Below are 13,320 nucleotides of genomic sequence, written 5' to 3' on the forward strand. Positions count from 1 at the left end.
AGTAGGGGACTGGACTACAACAATTGCAGTGGATATGGCTTCTAGAGATAGGAGATAACTTCAACAGGACATAGTGGTTAAATGGATATGAAGATTGAGTAAGAGGGAAAATTGAGGTTGAGGGCAATGCCTAGGTTTGGGGCCACACTGGAGTGACTAGGCACATCATGGGCCAGCAACTGAGAGAAAATCAGAGCACATAAGTGCAAGTGTGAGAATATGGGGTCATGGTAGTGGAAAGACCAGTTATTTACCTTTGTTTCCCCAGAATGTGAAAACATGCCAGATTTTCTCAGCCTGAGAATTAAAAATTCAGGATCAAGTCTGTTCCATTTGAGAAAATTTTTTCCACAAGAACTTAGTTTTTTTTTTTTTTTTTTTTTGAGAAAAAGTCTCACTCTGTCTCCCAGGCTGGAGTGCACAGGCACAATCTCGGCTGACTGCAGCCTCCACTTCCCAGGTTCAAGTGATTCTCCGTGCCTCAGCCTCCCAAGATATCGTTAAAGTTTTCTTGTTTCTTTATTAAGAAAACTCTCCCTATTCTCTCTAGTCTCCACTCATAATTCTCAAGATGGTGTACAAATATTGCTATAAATATTCATCAGGAAGTTCCAAGAAAGGTTCTGTTGGGGAATGGTTGATATATTAACTCATGAAATAAATATTTACTGAACATGTATTATGTGCCAGTAATTAATTATACAGTGTTTTTATCTAGGAGGTATAAATACATTGTTTGTTTTTGGTAAAATAATATTTTCATGAACATATTTAGAAAGCTTTTACAGCATTTTTACCCATAATGTATTAATTTCCTCAATTATGACTTCATTGGTGGTAGGTTTTAAGAACATAATCTTCATAGAAAGTGAAAAAGATATATGATATTTATACCATATTCCCATTAATGGTAATTCATGGTCTAAACCTATCCCTAGAAGGCAATTGCTCTAGAAAAATCGATGAGTTCCAAATAACCAAGTATTCCAGAATCAACTTAATTTAGTGTTTTTAATAGCCACACTTTAAAAATGCTATAAGCTTCACAGCTTAGAAACTATTTTAAATACCAGTCAAAGGCTATCCTCAATCTTCTGGAGCTCAATTTCTGGGTAGCAGTTAAGATCATGAAAGGAATTTGGGAAATAAAGGGAAAACTATGTCATTTCTCTCAAAAGAATAAAATACTGTCACAGTCAGTGGCAAAATGTGCTATCCTGATTTTCAGGGATTTGAAAAAGATTCTTTTAGAAGTCTTTCCAAAATCATTCCATGACAAATGTCAACACTTTCTTAAGCGGCCCCAACATCCAATCAACTGAAAATTCTATCTTCTTTCATTACTAATGCTTTCTCCTAAAGACCAACAAACTAAGTATCACTTTGTTAGGATGCTGTTAGTCCTAGTGGGTCTCTCCCCTCTGGTCTCTGTACACCAAGAGCCTAGGCAAAGTTACAGTAGACAGGTGTACACCTTAGCACAGGCAGGGTTATGTAGGTGACTTGCTCAGTTGCATGCAGGCTTCCTGTTCTGAGGCTTGTCACTTGAGCAGACCATTTCCTTCCTGGGTAACCATTATACCTCTGAGATAGATATTAGGTCTTACTGGTTCTCTGAACAGGTATGACTGCCTTCCCATGAACCAACATCATGAATTCTAACTTGGTCTCCTGTTTCATTCTTAGCTCTGAGTCACCCCAAAGCTTGGAAGAATCAGGAAGACCTTCTTTACTGGCAGATCTATAGAGGTCAGCCCAGTTGTTGCTTTATGTCTCCTTTTTTTTAATGAATGAATATGGATTTTTTATTTTTTATTTTTTGGTTCTTATTTGTTTCTGTCTCCTCTTTACAGGACAACTTCCACAGGTTGGGAGCTTCCCCCATGGTAGCATGGTCAGGGCTGCCTCAAATCTGGAGGCCAGACTTAGCACTACATCAGAACTGTGCCACTTCACACTGACAGGAAGTGTTTAAGAAAAACATCTCAAGCTGCCAGCCAACGAAAATGGGTGACAAGCCATAAGATGGGGCAGGGTGTTGTAAAGTTAGCAGAAGTGCTAACTTAACAAATACCCCCTCAAGCTGTAAAGTCACATGGGGAGACAGTGGCAATGTGTAGGCTTTATCTCAAAAGCAGGAATTTCTTTCTACCCTGTATTCCCAGATGCCCACCTCAAGTAGGCTCTGCATTCCCTAAGCTCTCACCTCCATTTCTGGAAACATTCCTCTCAGAGTACAGTAGCCAAGGCTCCTTCTTCCTTCCCTCCAGGAACTCTACCTGCCCCTCTACTCCCAGTCAGATTCATAGTCATCCTCACTAGAGAAACTGTCATAACCTAAATGCCAGCATTATTCACCACTGTGAAGTTTCTGATGTCTGAAAAGGACTGAACTATGTCTGAAGAACTTTCCACACTCAATGCACTCATAAGGCTTCTCACCAGTGTGAATTCTGTAATGTTCACTAAGGTGTGCATACTTGCGGAAGGTTTTCTCACACTCACTACATTTATAGAGCTTCTCACCAGTGTGCGTTCTATGATGTTCAGTAAGAGATGAGCTATGAGCAAAGGCTTTCCCACATTCTTTACATTTATAGGGCTTCTCTCCAGTATGAATTCTCATATGCTGAGTGAGGCAGGTGTTCTGATTAAAGCCCTTTCCACATTCATTGCATTTATAGGGTTTTTCTCCAGTGTGACTTCTCTGATGCCGAATAAGGCAAATGCTTTGAATGAAGGCTTTACCACATTCACTGCATTTGTAGGGTCTCTCCCCCGTGTGTATTCTCTGATGTTTAGTGAGTGGGGTGCTCTGAGTAAATGCTTTGCCACATTCCTTACACTTATATGGTTTTTCTCCAGTATGAATTCGCTGGTGTTTAATAAGAGATGGGCTCTGACAAAACGCTTTGCCACATTCTTTACATTTATAGGGTTTCTCTCCAGTATGAATTCTCTGATGCTGAGAGAGGTTTGCCTTTGTTTGGAAAGTTTTCCCACATTCATCACATTTATGGGGTTTTTCCCCAGTGTGAATTCTCTGATGTTGTGTAAGATTTGAGTGTTTTCGAAAAGAAGAGCCACATTCACTGCATACATAAGGCTTCTCACCAGTGTGAATTCTCTGATGATGAATAAGGTGTGTATTCTGATTGAATGCCTTCCCACATCTATTACATTTATAAGGTTTCTCTCCAGTGTGAATTCTCTGGTGTTCAGTGAGATGTGAGTGATTGCGGAAGGAATTCCCACATTCATTACATTTATAAGGTTTCTCTCCAGTGTGAACTCTTTGATGCTGAGTAAGAAATGATCGACATCGAAATGTTTTCCCACACTGCTCACATCCATATGGTTTCACTCCAGTGTGAATTCTTTGATGTTGAACAAGGAACGAACTACGACTAAAGGCTTTCCCACATTCCTCACATGCGTAGGGTCTCTCTCCAGTATGAGTTCTCTGATGTTGGGTAAGGGATGAGCCCTGAGTAAAGGTTTTTCCACATTCATTACATTTCCAAGATTTCTTCTGTGTGCAGAGAGTTGGACATTTACTTTGGTCTGAAAAATCATTGGTGTGTATATTACTTGTTTCCCACTGATGCAGACTCTCTTCTGTAGAAACCCTGAGACGTGTAACAAGGCTTGAGGTCAAAAGCAAGCTTTTCTCAAAATTATAGTTTTGACTAATAATTTCAGGGGGTGCTTCTTTGTGGATGAAAGTTATTCCCCCAAAACCTCCTTCCTGGAAAAGGCATGATTCAGCAATCTCCCTAGGAGAGTTTTCCTTCATGCCCTCACATGCATATTTTTCTTCAAATGTAGAATCTTGGTATTCATCCTCTTGGAATCTCTTTGCTACTATCCCTGATGAGTCAATTTTACAGACATCCTGCTCTGGAGCAGGCTTGTTCTTGTTTACCCAGCCTGAAAGAAAAGAGCAGAATGAATATCTCCTATACAGGGCAGAGTGAAGGTCCCTGTCCTTAACTTTTGGCAGACCTCAGTAATGGCCTATGATGAAGGGCCAGTAACAACAAGTGTGTCAAGTAACTTAAGAGTTGAAACTGGTAGAAGAGATATGTATCAGGGAAATATGATTACCATTAATGAGGAACTCCCATGGAAGGGGTAGCTACAGACACCCAAGGAGCAAGAGAATGAGACAATGGAGATAAATGAAAAACAACAACCAACACATAGGCTAAGATTAGGGCAAGACAGGAAACATGAATGCTTTGTATCCAGAGTGGAGACTGGGAGACTGTAAACAGGAAAATGCTAGAAATGAGAATAAAATTAGTACTGGGAAAAAGTTGGCCCCAGACATGTTCACCCACCCCTGCACCCAACATCCCTACAAGAGACAGTTATTTTATCTCCTGAGCTTCACCCAGCTTCTCTTCTATAATTTCCAAAGGCTTCCTGCTGGCTGGCTATTTCTCCCACTGTTTGTCCCTTGCTCACTCACCTGGACAAGTCTCTCTTCTAATCTCTCTCTCTTCAGTTCCTTCCATATTCAACATCCACAGACTGTCTCTTCACTTTGATTGGAAAACACTTCAGGCTTGAAAAAACTGGGAGCCCTGCTCATGGGGGTAAAAGGTGCACGGAGAGAGAGAATATTACTGTCCCAGTAAACAGAACAAAGAGCTGTTGCCTAGTGACACTATCTAATGACACACACAATAACTCTCAGGATAACAATGTGGAAGCATCCGCAAAAATCAGCATTGGCTTGTAGCCTCCTAGGTTCACACCCCATTTGTTAGCTGTCCAAAAAATGATAACATCAGACTAACATACTATCAAATATTTAAGCACTTGATAAATAAATCAGAATGTTATTCATTACCTTTTTATAATTATAAAGATTAAATGAATAGGTATATTCACATCAATTAGTACACTCTGTCCATCAAACAATAATCTATATGAAAAGCCAGTCAATATAGTTAAAAGTTACATAGCAAAATGTCCTCATAGCAAGGCTTGTGTACTAAGTCTGATTCACCCACTTCTACCAAACGCCAAGAGGCTGAGATAGTGTCAGGGAATGCTATCTACTTGATACAAACTAGAGACACACTGATTGTCCTTTCTTCAAGATGTCATATCAATTAAACAGTTTTTCTTCAGGTATAGCTCAGTGTCAGAGGACAGGCTGCAGTTAAAAAGAAACAAAAATAAATTTAATTGTGAAATAAGTTTTGACTTACAAAAAAGTTGCAAAAATACCAGTTTCTGTAAATGCTTCTTTTTAAAAATGTCAGTATCAAAACTGTTCATTTAAAAATATCTCTCCATTTAACCTTGAAGTGAGAAGCAGAACTGGCAGCATTATTCAAGGAAAAAGGGAAGATCCAGAGATGATTTTTACCAGAGTCAAGAACTTGGAAGACATGAAAGAATAAAATAAGTCTGCTCAAGTACATAATAAGCTTGGTCTTGTGGACTTCTCAGTGAAGTCTGTGCTTTTGCATTGAATTTTAAAGTTTTAAGAAGATCCTTGGCTGGAAACAGTGGCTTAGGCCTGTAATCCCAGCACTTTGGGAGGCCAAGGCAGGTGGATCACCTGAGGTTAGGAGTTTGAGACCAGCCTAGCCAACATGGCGAAATCCTGTCTCCATAAGAATATAAAAATTAGCTGGGCATGATGGCAGGTGCCTGTAATCCCAGCTACTCAAGAGAATGGGAGGTGGGAGAATCACTTGAACCCAGGAGGCAGAGGCTACAGCGAGCCAAGATTACACGATTGTACTCCAGCTTGGGAGACAGAGCGAGACTCCAATTCAAAAAAAAAAGAAGATCCTATCTGGGTTTTCCTGATTCTCATTCACAGGAATAACATAAAGGGACCTGTAAGCTATGATACAGTCCTACAGAGACTCAGAGACTCATGCACGCAGACTGGGATTTGGGTGACTAATCAGTGCTAGACACTGGAAAAAGAAGCCAGACACCCTATCTGGCTCCAACTTGTGTCATAGCTGGATAAAGACATTAAATGAATCATTTCAAATATGGGAGTTACAAAACTGCAAATATGGGGTGCTACAGAATGTAGAGCAGAGGAGACCTGATATAGTCTGGGTCCCCTTTAGACATGTGAAAGGGAAAAGTAGGCCAGGCACGGTGGCTCATGCCTGGAATCCCAACACTTTGGGAGGCCGAGGCAGGTGGATCATGAAGTCAGGAGATCGAGACCGTCCTGGCTAACACAGTGAAACCCCGTCTCTACTAAAAATACAAAAAATTAGCTAGGCGTGGTGGCACATGCCTGTAGTCCCAGCTGCTTAGGAGGCTGAGGCAGGAGAATCGCTTGAACCCGGGAGGCAGAGGTTGCAGTGAGGCAAGACTGTGCCACTGCACTCCAGCCTGGGCAACAGAGCGAGACTCCATCTCAAAAAAAAAAAAAAAAAAGGCCGGGCGCGGTGGCTCACGCCTGTAATCCCAGCACTTTGGGAGGCCCAGACGGGCGGATCACGAGGTCAGGAGATCGAGACCATCCTGGCTAACACGGTGAAACCCCATCTCTACTAAAAATACAAAAAATTAGCCAGGTGCGGTGGTGGGCACCTGTAGTCCTAGCTACACGGGAGGCTGAGGCAGGAGAATGGCGTAAACCCGGGAGGCGGAGCTTGCAGTGAGCTGAGATTGTGCCACTGCACTCCAGCCTGGGCGACAGAGCTAGACTCCGTCTCAAAAAAAAAAAAAGAAAGGAAAAAGTAGAGAGACAAAATGAACATACAAAAGGAATCAAGCTCAGTACTTTGGAAGAACAAAGGAGACACAGTAATGCCCAAGTATTAAACACCAGAAATGAGACATAAAGCCTGAGGGCAAGCCAGTTCAAACAGAACCCTAAAACACATTTTAAGGACTTTACCCTAAAGTGAAGAGAAAGCCATAATAAGGATTTGAAAAAGTTTGATAAAATACATGACATGATTAGATCTGCTGTTTTATGGAAACACATTCCTCTGTCTATAGCAACAGATAATGTGTGTAGTGGTGGGGAGTGGGAGGGTAAGGTGAAGGCCTGAAGATCCCTTGTAAGGCTATTTCAGTAGTCCAGTATGGGGACTGGATTAAAAGAATCAACCAGAATGAATGAATATTGGTGGGAGGGGTGAGAGAGGGAGATGTCAAGGATAATTAGCCAGTTTTGGGTGATAACAGTGACCTTTAGTGACAGTGGGTACACTGGTCTGGAAAGCAGTAAGATATCTGTAGTTTCAAATATCTACACAGAAGGTAGAACAGGGCATACATAGCTGAAAGAGAGACTGTGGCCTGAAGAGTTTTAGACATAAAAAAAAGTAATTGAAATCACAGGAGTAACAGATAAAATCTTTAAAGCAATGTGGCTAGGAAAACTCCAACAGTGAGTCTAAACACTTAAAAGATCTCTAATTCCAGCAAGGTGAGGTAGCTCACACTTGTAATCCTAGCACTTCAGGAGGCCAAAGTGGGAGGATCACTTTAGGCTAGAAGTTTGAGACCAGCCTAGGCAACAGAGAAAACTCCATCTCTACAAAAAACAAAAATTAGTTGGGTGTAGTGGTATGCACCTATAGTCACAGCTACTAAGGTGGAGGATCACTTGAGCCCAGGAGTTCAAGGCTGCAGTGAGCTATTAATATGACTGCATTGGCCGGGCACGGTGGCTCACGCCTGTAATCCCAGCACTTTGGGAGGCTGAGGCAGGTGGGTCACCTGAGGTCGGAAGTTTGAGACCAGCCTGAACAATATGGAGAAACCCTGTCTCTACTAAAAATACAAAATTAGCCAGGCATGGTGGCGCATGCCTGTAATCCCAGCTACTCGGGAGGCTGAGGCAGGAGAAGTGCTTGAACCTAGGAGGCAGAGGTTGCGGTGAGGATGGATCGTGTCATTGCACTCCAGCCTGGGCAACAAGAGTAAAACTCCATCTCAAAAAGAAAAAAAAGATTGCATCACTTCACTCCAGCCTGGGCAACAAAACAACATCCTGTCTTAAAAATAAATTAATTAAATAAAATATCTCTAATCCTCTAAGAGATGTAAATAAAAATAATTTAATATATGATAAAAGCAGCATTTCTAATCACAAAAAGATAGATAATTAATAAATCAAGTTGGCACCATTGCTAACTACCTGGAAAAAAAAGTGTGATTACTATATTGTGCCACACACCAAAATAAACTGAAACCAATTAAAGGGTTAAATATAAAAAATAAAACCACAAAATAAAATATGACCAAAAATTCATTCTGGGGTTAGCACTTTCAAGCATGATGCAAAATGGATAGGACAAAAACTGATAAATCTGACCACATAAAAACAATACCCTGTATATCCAAAATACAAAGAAATGAAGACAAACAAGCTTTAAAAAAAGTATTTTTCAGTTATATATCAAGGGATAGACAGACCTAATAAAGACTTCTTACAAATGAGTAAGAAAAAAGGGTGAACTGAGAGAAAAACGGAAAATACAAAAAATACACCAAGAATTACAAAGGCCAATAAACATATCAAAACGATGTTCCATCTTTGTGGTAAACAAGGAAATGGAAACTGAAAGAATGAAGAATCAAATTTTTACATCAAAGTGGAAAATCTATTTTTAATGCTACATTCAAGATTCACAAAGGTGCAGAGAAAGAGTTTCTCACACACCAGTGCAAACGTAAGTTGGTACCATCTTTCTGGAGCGAATCTAGCAATATACATCAGGTGTGAAAGTTGTAGCTTAGTTATACTTAGGATGCTGTGGTCAACATTTTGTGGATACAGGAATTCAGAACAGAATGCTCATTTTGTATATACACCATCTGTAGTGTACCTCAGAGTCATCAGTATGCCATAAAAAATGACTATATTCTGCCAGGCACAGTGGCTCACACCTGTAATCCCAGCACTCTGGGAGGCCAAGGCAGGTGGATCCCACCTGAGGTCAGGAGTTCGAGATCAGCCTGCCCAACATGGCGAAACCACATCCCTACTAAAAAATACAAAAAATTAGCCAGGCACATTGGCAGGCGCCTGTAATCTCAGCTACTCAGGAGGCTGAGGCAGGAGAATTGCTTGAACCCAGGGGGCAGAGGCTATCATGAGCCAAGATCACGCCACTGCACTCTAGCTTGGGTGACAAGAGCAAAACTCCACCTCAAAAAAAAAAAAAAGACTATATTCTTTGACCTAATAATTCTACTAGAACTTTCTCAGAAAGAAGTAACTTTCCAGAGAGAAGAGAAACAGAATTCTTCTGTTACTTGTAAAAATATCCCCTGAAATGTACACAGAAATAAAGTTTGTCTATTGGTGGACACTGAGGATTGGCAAATTATGATACTTCTACTTGGTGAAAATTGTTTAGACATAAAGATAATTAAAAATGAAAATATGTGATTATTGGGAAAAAATATTTATGCCATATGTTAAAAATACCCGGTACAGTAAAATTTCAAGTATTAATATAATGTAAAATATATGTTTGTTAAAATATACATGTGACGTGCTTGTGTCCAGCGACTCAGGAGGCTGAGGTAGAAGGATCACTTGAACGTGGGAGGTAGAGGTTGCAATAAGCTGTGATAGCACCATTGCACTCCAACCTGGGTGACAGAGCGAGACCCCTCTCAAAAATTAAAACTTAAAAATACATCTGAATAAGATCAAGAAGGAAAAATAATCATCACTGTGGTAAAATAATGAATTGTGAATAATTTTCCCAAATGTCCACTATTATCTATATTTTGCTCTACTTTTGCCTTAAAAAAAAAAAAAAAAACTAACAAATCTATAAGAATATATATCAAATTATTTATTGTGATCATTTCTGAAGAATAAAATTATGGTAAACTTTTGCCTTAAAGCCTCTGTTTTTGTAATGTTTGAAAATTTTCCCATGGGAATAACTAACTTCTGTAATCAAAGAAAAAGTGAAAAAGCATAATCAGAGATGACACAGAGATTTATGTACAAAGATCACACTATTACTACAGTTGTTAAACAGGCAAATAAACATTGACAGACTACTAAAGATAAGATTATGAAAGTATCAAAAATCATAATTTCAAAGAATATTCATGAGAAAAGATAATATGTTAAAACAGGAAGATACAAAACACTAAAACAAAAACAAGAAATAGGCACACATATACTGGGACTAAGCACTCAATACATAGAAACTATTAACAGATAAAACACACACATTTAAAAAAGACATAAAGAAAACCTACCAAAATATTAACACACTTATCTCTAGGTCGGTTAATGGGTTACTTTAGTCCTTTATACTCTTCTATATGTTTTACTTCTCCTTCAATAAACATATATTACTTTTATAGTTAGAAAAAGTTACTTTTTAAAAACCCAGAAACAAAAACAAAAACAAAAACAAAAGGCTATGGTATTGGCCTCCCATTCACAAGATGATAGTAGATTGGATTGGGAGTCAGGAAAGTTTGCTCTGCCAATGGCCTATGTGAGTGGGCCTACATGACAGGCTATTTATCTGAAAAGGGTAACAACTTAGACAATATTTATGGGTCATTCTAGCTCTGATAATCCGTGAATCCTTGATTAGTTAATTCACATAAAGCATTCAAAAAGATATCTACTCGATGGCAGGCACTCAACAGGGGTTAGATGCTAAAACCTACAGAGAAAGAAAGACATCTTGGTGATGACCGCATCCTTCCAATCGTGGATCATCTGAGCTGTTAGCAGTTTGTCAATGTCAAGGGTCATCAAACATTTTCTGTAAAAGGCCAGAAAGCAAATTTTTTTAGGTTTAATGGGTCAAATGGGATATATAGTCTCTGCCTCAACTATTCAACTTTGCCTTTGTAGTTTGAAAACAGAAATAGACAATATGTAAATGAACGAGCTTGCCTGTGTTTTAATAAAAGTTTTACCAAAAAAAAAAAAAGTGGAAGACCAAATTTGGTCCATATGTGCTGACTCCTAGGTCTGTAAGTTGCCCAGAAAGTAATGTATGAGTGCTTCTACAAATGCCTATTGTGCAATAATCTGGCTGTTACTGATTTTAAGATGTTAAAAAGATCCCTCTGCAGATCTGGGGAAAGATGAGTATTATGGTGAAAGGTAAAAGGAAACAGGCTCTTAATAGCCTTATCCTGCTAACCTAATAGAGAGCGGGCTTCCTCCCTCTACCTTGTACGCTTTTGCCCAGATGCCACCTCCTTACCCCTCAATAATTAGCTAAAGGAATCTAGGCAAGCTAGATGAAGTTTTTCAAGAATTTTAAACAATCCCTCCAATGAGACCACATTGAAATGTACTCCTCTCTGAAGCCCTTCTTGGTCTGCATATTGGCACCAAACAGCGCACTCAACCAAGCTGCGGCAGTACACTTTATCTCTTATGCAGCCTTGGGTCACTTAGTAATGTGATCTGGGACAAGTTTTCTGTTCTCTTTGTACCTCAGTTCCCTCACTTAAAAACTACACATAGGCCTGGCGCAGTGTCTCACGCCTGTGATCCCAGCACTTTGGGAGGCCAAGGCAGGCGGATCACCTGAGGTCAGGAGTTTGCGACCAGCGTGACCAACATGGTGAAACCCCGTCTCTACTAAAAATACAAAATTAGCTAGGTGTGGTGGCACATGCCTGTAATCCCAGCTACTCGAGAGGCTGACGCAGGAGAATCGCTTGAACCCGGGAGGCAGCGGTTGTGGTGAGCGGAGATCGCGCCGTTGCACTCCAGCCTGGGCAACAAGAGTGAAACTCCGTCTCAAAAAAACAAAAACAAAAAAACAAAACAAAACAAAACAACAAAAACCTTACACATAATACGCTGTTGTGAAGATTAAATCAATTAGCACAAATGCTTCAAATAGTGCCTGGTATACAGTAAGTGCTAAATAAATGTAGTTTAAAATATTACCACCAGAATCTGCTTATGCACTTATCGTCCTACACAAGACTGGAAGCATCTTTACATTTGGCAGTCTCCGGCGTCACTCTTTTGTAGCCTCGCCCTGAATTCGGTGTAATGTTTGGCATGTAATGGAGAGTAACCCTTCATTGGGAGGCATTAAGGTTTGCATACATGCTATCACATACAACTGTCAACTGGGCTTTGTGAAGCAAGGAACAGACTTCTACACAGTACCTTAGAGATTTCTGTACCCTCCAGAATTGTAACTCAGGTCTCAAGACTCCAAACGAGCGCGCTTTACACTATGTGCCGTCTCCTATAAAAACATGCTCTAAACAAGTTTCGGTGCTACAGGATCGGCCGGGGAAAGAAACTGGTACCGGAATCGAGAATTCTGATCCCCAGGATCTCGTTTCCTGACATAGGTCCTAGGTCTTGATCATCCATCCATCCTTCACTCACTCATTCATTCATTCATTCATTCATTCCGCCATTTTCCTAGGCATCTCCTCTGTGCTGGGCACTGTGCTGGGCCTTGGGGTCTGCAGTGCTGAGGCTACAGGTTGGGCAGGCCGAGCCGCCAGGAGTGTCCCAGGTCCGGGCGGCACGCGTAGGCAGCAACTCGGGGAGGATCGAGGCCGGAGCTGACTTCCCAAATAACCCTCCAGCCCGCCGCTCCAGCCGTGGCTCGCCGGGTCCCCTCTTTTCCCTTCCCTGGGTCCCAACCCGCTCACTGTGAGATCCAGGGACTCCGCGCGAAGCGGCGCGGCAGCTCCCGGAGGCGCACTGCAGCCAGGACCCCAGCCTTAACTTCTGAAACCGGAGGAGTGGTGGCGCGGCCGGTAGTGCGTCAGCAGCGGGCTCGCGCATCCATTCTCTGATTCTCTAGGAAGCGGGAGGAACATCTCTATGGGACCCTAGAAGAAGGCGTTCCCTCCAAGCCCAGCCTGTAACTCCAGCCTTGTTTCCCGTCAAGCCCAGTCGCTTTACTGATATCCCATTAATAACTATCTTGCCCTGAAACACAGTGGCTACCTCAACCCTCAGGAAAATTGTATAGGGAGACGTTGGGATGGAAAGGATGCTGGGTAGGAGCCGGAATGGGCCATCTCAACAAGAAACTAGTATATTCTATCTGCTTAAAATAGTCTCTATTAAGAACCTTGAGTGATGCCCTGTTATGTTAGAATAAAGGACAAACTACCAATCGAGGCCCACACAAACTGACCTCAATATCAACGTCTCTTATTTGCCTATCATATACATTCTGCTCTAACGTTACTGAATTCCCATTGGCCCCCTGAAATCCCTTGCCTGTTCCTGACTCTAGATCTTTTCCCCAGGATTTTCCCTTCGGAATAATCTCCCTTCCTTCTAACTGCTCTCCCTAACCTCAGCTATCCAATTTATCCTGGTTCTTCAAA

General features: G+C 41.1%; 1 protein-coding gene across 5 annotated transcripts; it reads right to left on the reverse strand.

Annotated features, from left to right (window-relative positions):
- Window positions 1-992: 992 nt before the first annotated feature.
- On the reverse strand, window positions 993-12,750 carry ZNF502 (zinc finger protein 502). 5 transcript variants are annotated; one of them, XM_007983902.3, is made up of 4 exons: window positions 12,631-12,740; window positions 10,657-10,754; window positions 4,475-4,589; window positions 993-3,930 (listed from the first exon to the last, which is right to left on the reverse strand). In XM_007983902.3, exons 3-4 carry the CDS (start codon window positions 4,527-4,529, stop codon window positions 2,351-2,353), a joined length of 1,635 nt encoding a protein of 544 aa, XP_007982093.1. In that variant the 5' UTR covers window positions 4,530-4,589; window positions 10,657-10,754; window positions 12,631-12,740; the 3' UTR covers window positions 993-2,350. The 5 variants fall into 5 exon arrangements, with proteins under 5 accessions (XP_007982093.1, XP_007982092.1, XP_007982095.1 ...); XM_007983901.3 differs by having other exon boundaries at window positions 12,131-12,739; XM_007983904.3 differs by lacking the exon at window positions 10,657-10,754 and having other exon boundaries at window positions 12,631-12,750.
- Between the last annotated feature and the right edge of the window lie 570 nt (window positions 12,751-13,320).

This window comes from Chlorocebus sabaeus, chromosome 22 (assembly GCF_047675955.1).
Source record: "Chlorocebus sabaeus isolate Y175 chromosome 22, mChlSab1.0.hap1, whole genome shotgun sequence".
In the NCBI taxonomy this organism is placed as follows: domain Eukaryota; kingdom Metazoa; phylum Chordata; class Mammalia; order Primates; family Cercopithecidae; genus Chlorocebus; species Chlorocebus sabaeus.

Excerpts from the sequence above, each read along its gene's own strand:
- ZNF502 (XM_007983904.3), bottom strand. The coding sequence starts at position 4,529 with ATGTTGAATATGGAAGGAACTGAAGAGAGAGAGATTAGAAGAGAGACT. Across the intron at positions 3,931-4,474 it reads TAGAAGAGAGACTTGTCCAG|GCTGGGTAAACAAGAACAAG; the intron begins GTGAGTGAGCAA and ends CTTTTCTTTCAG.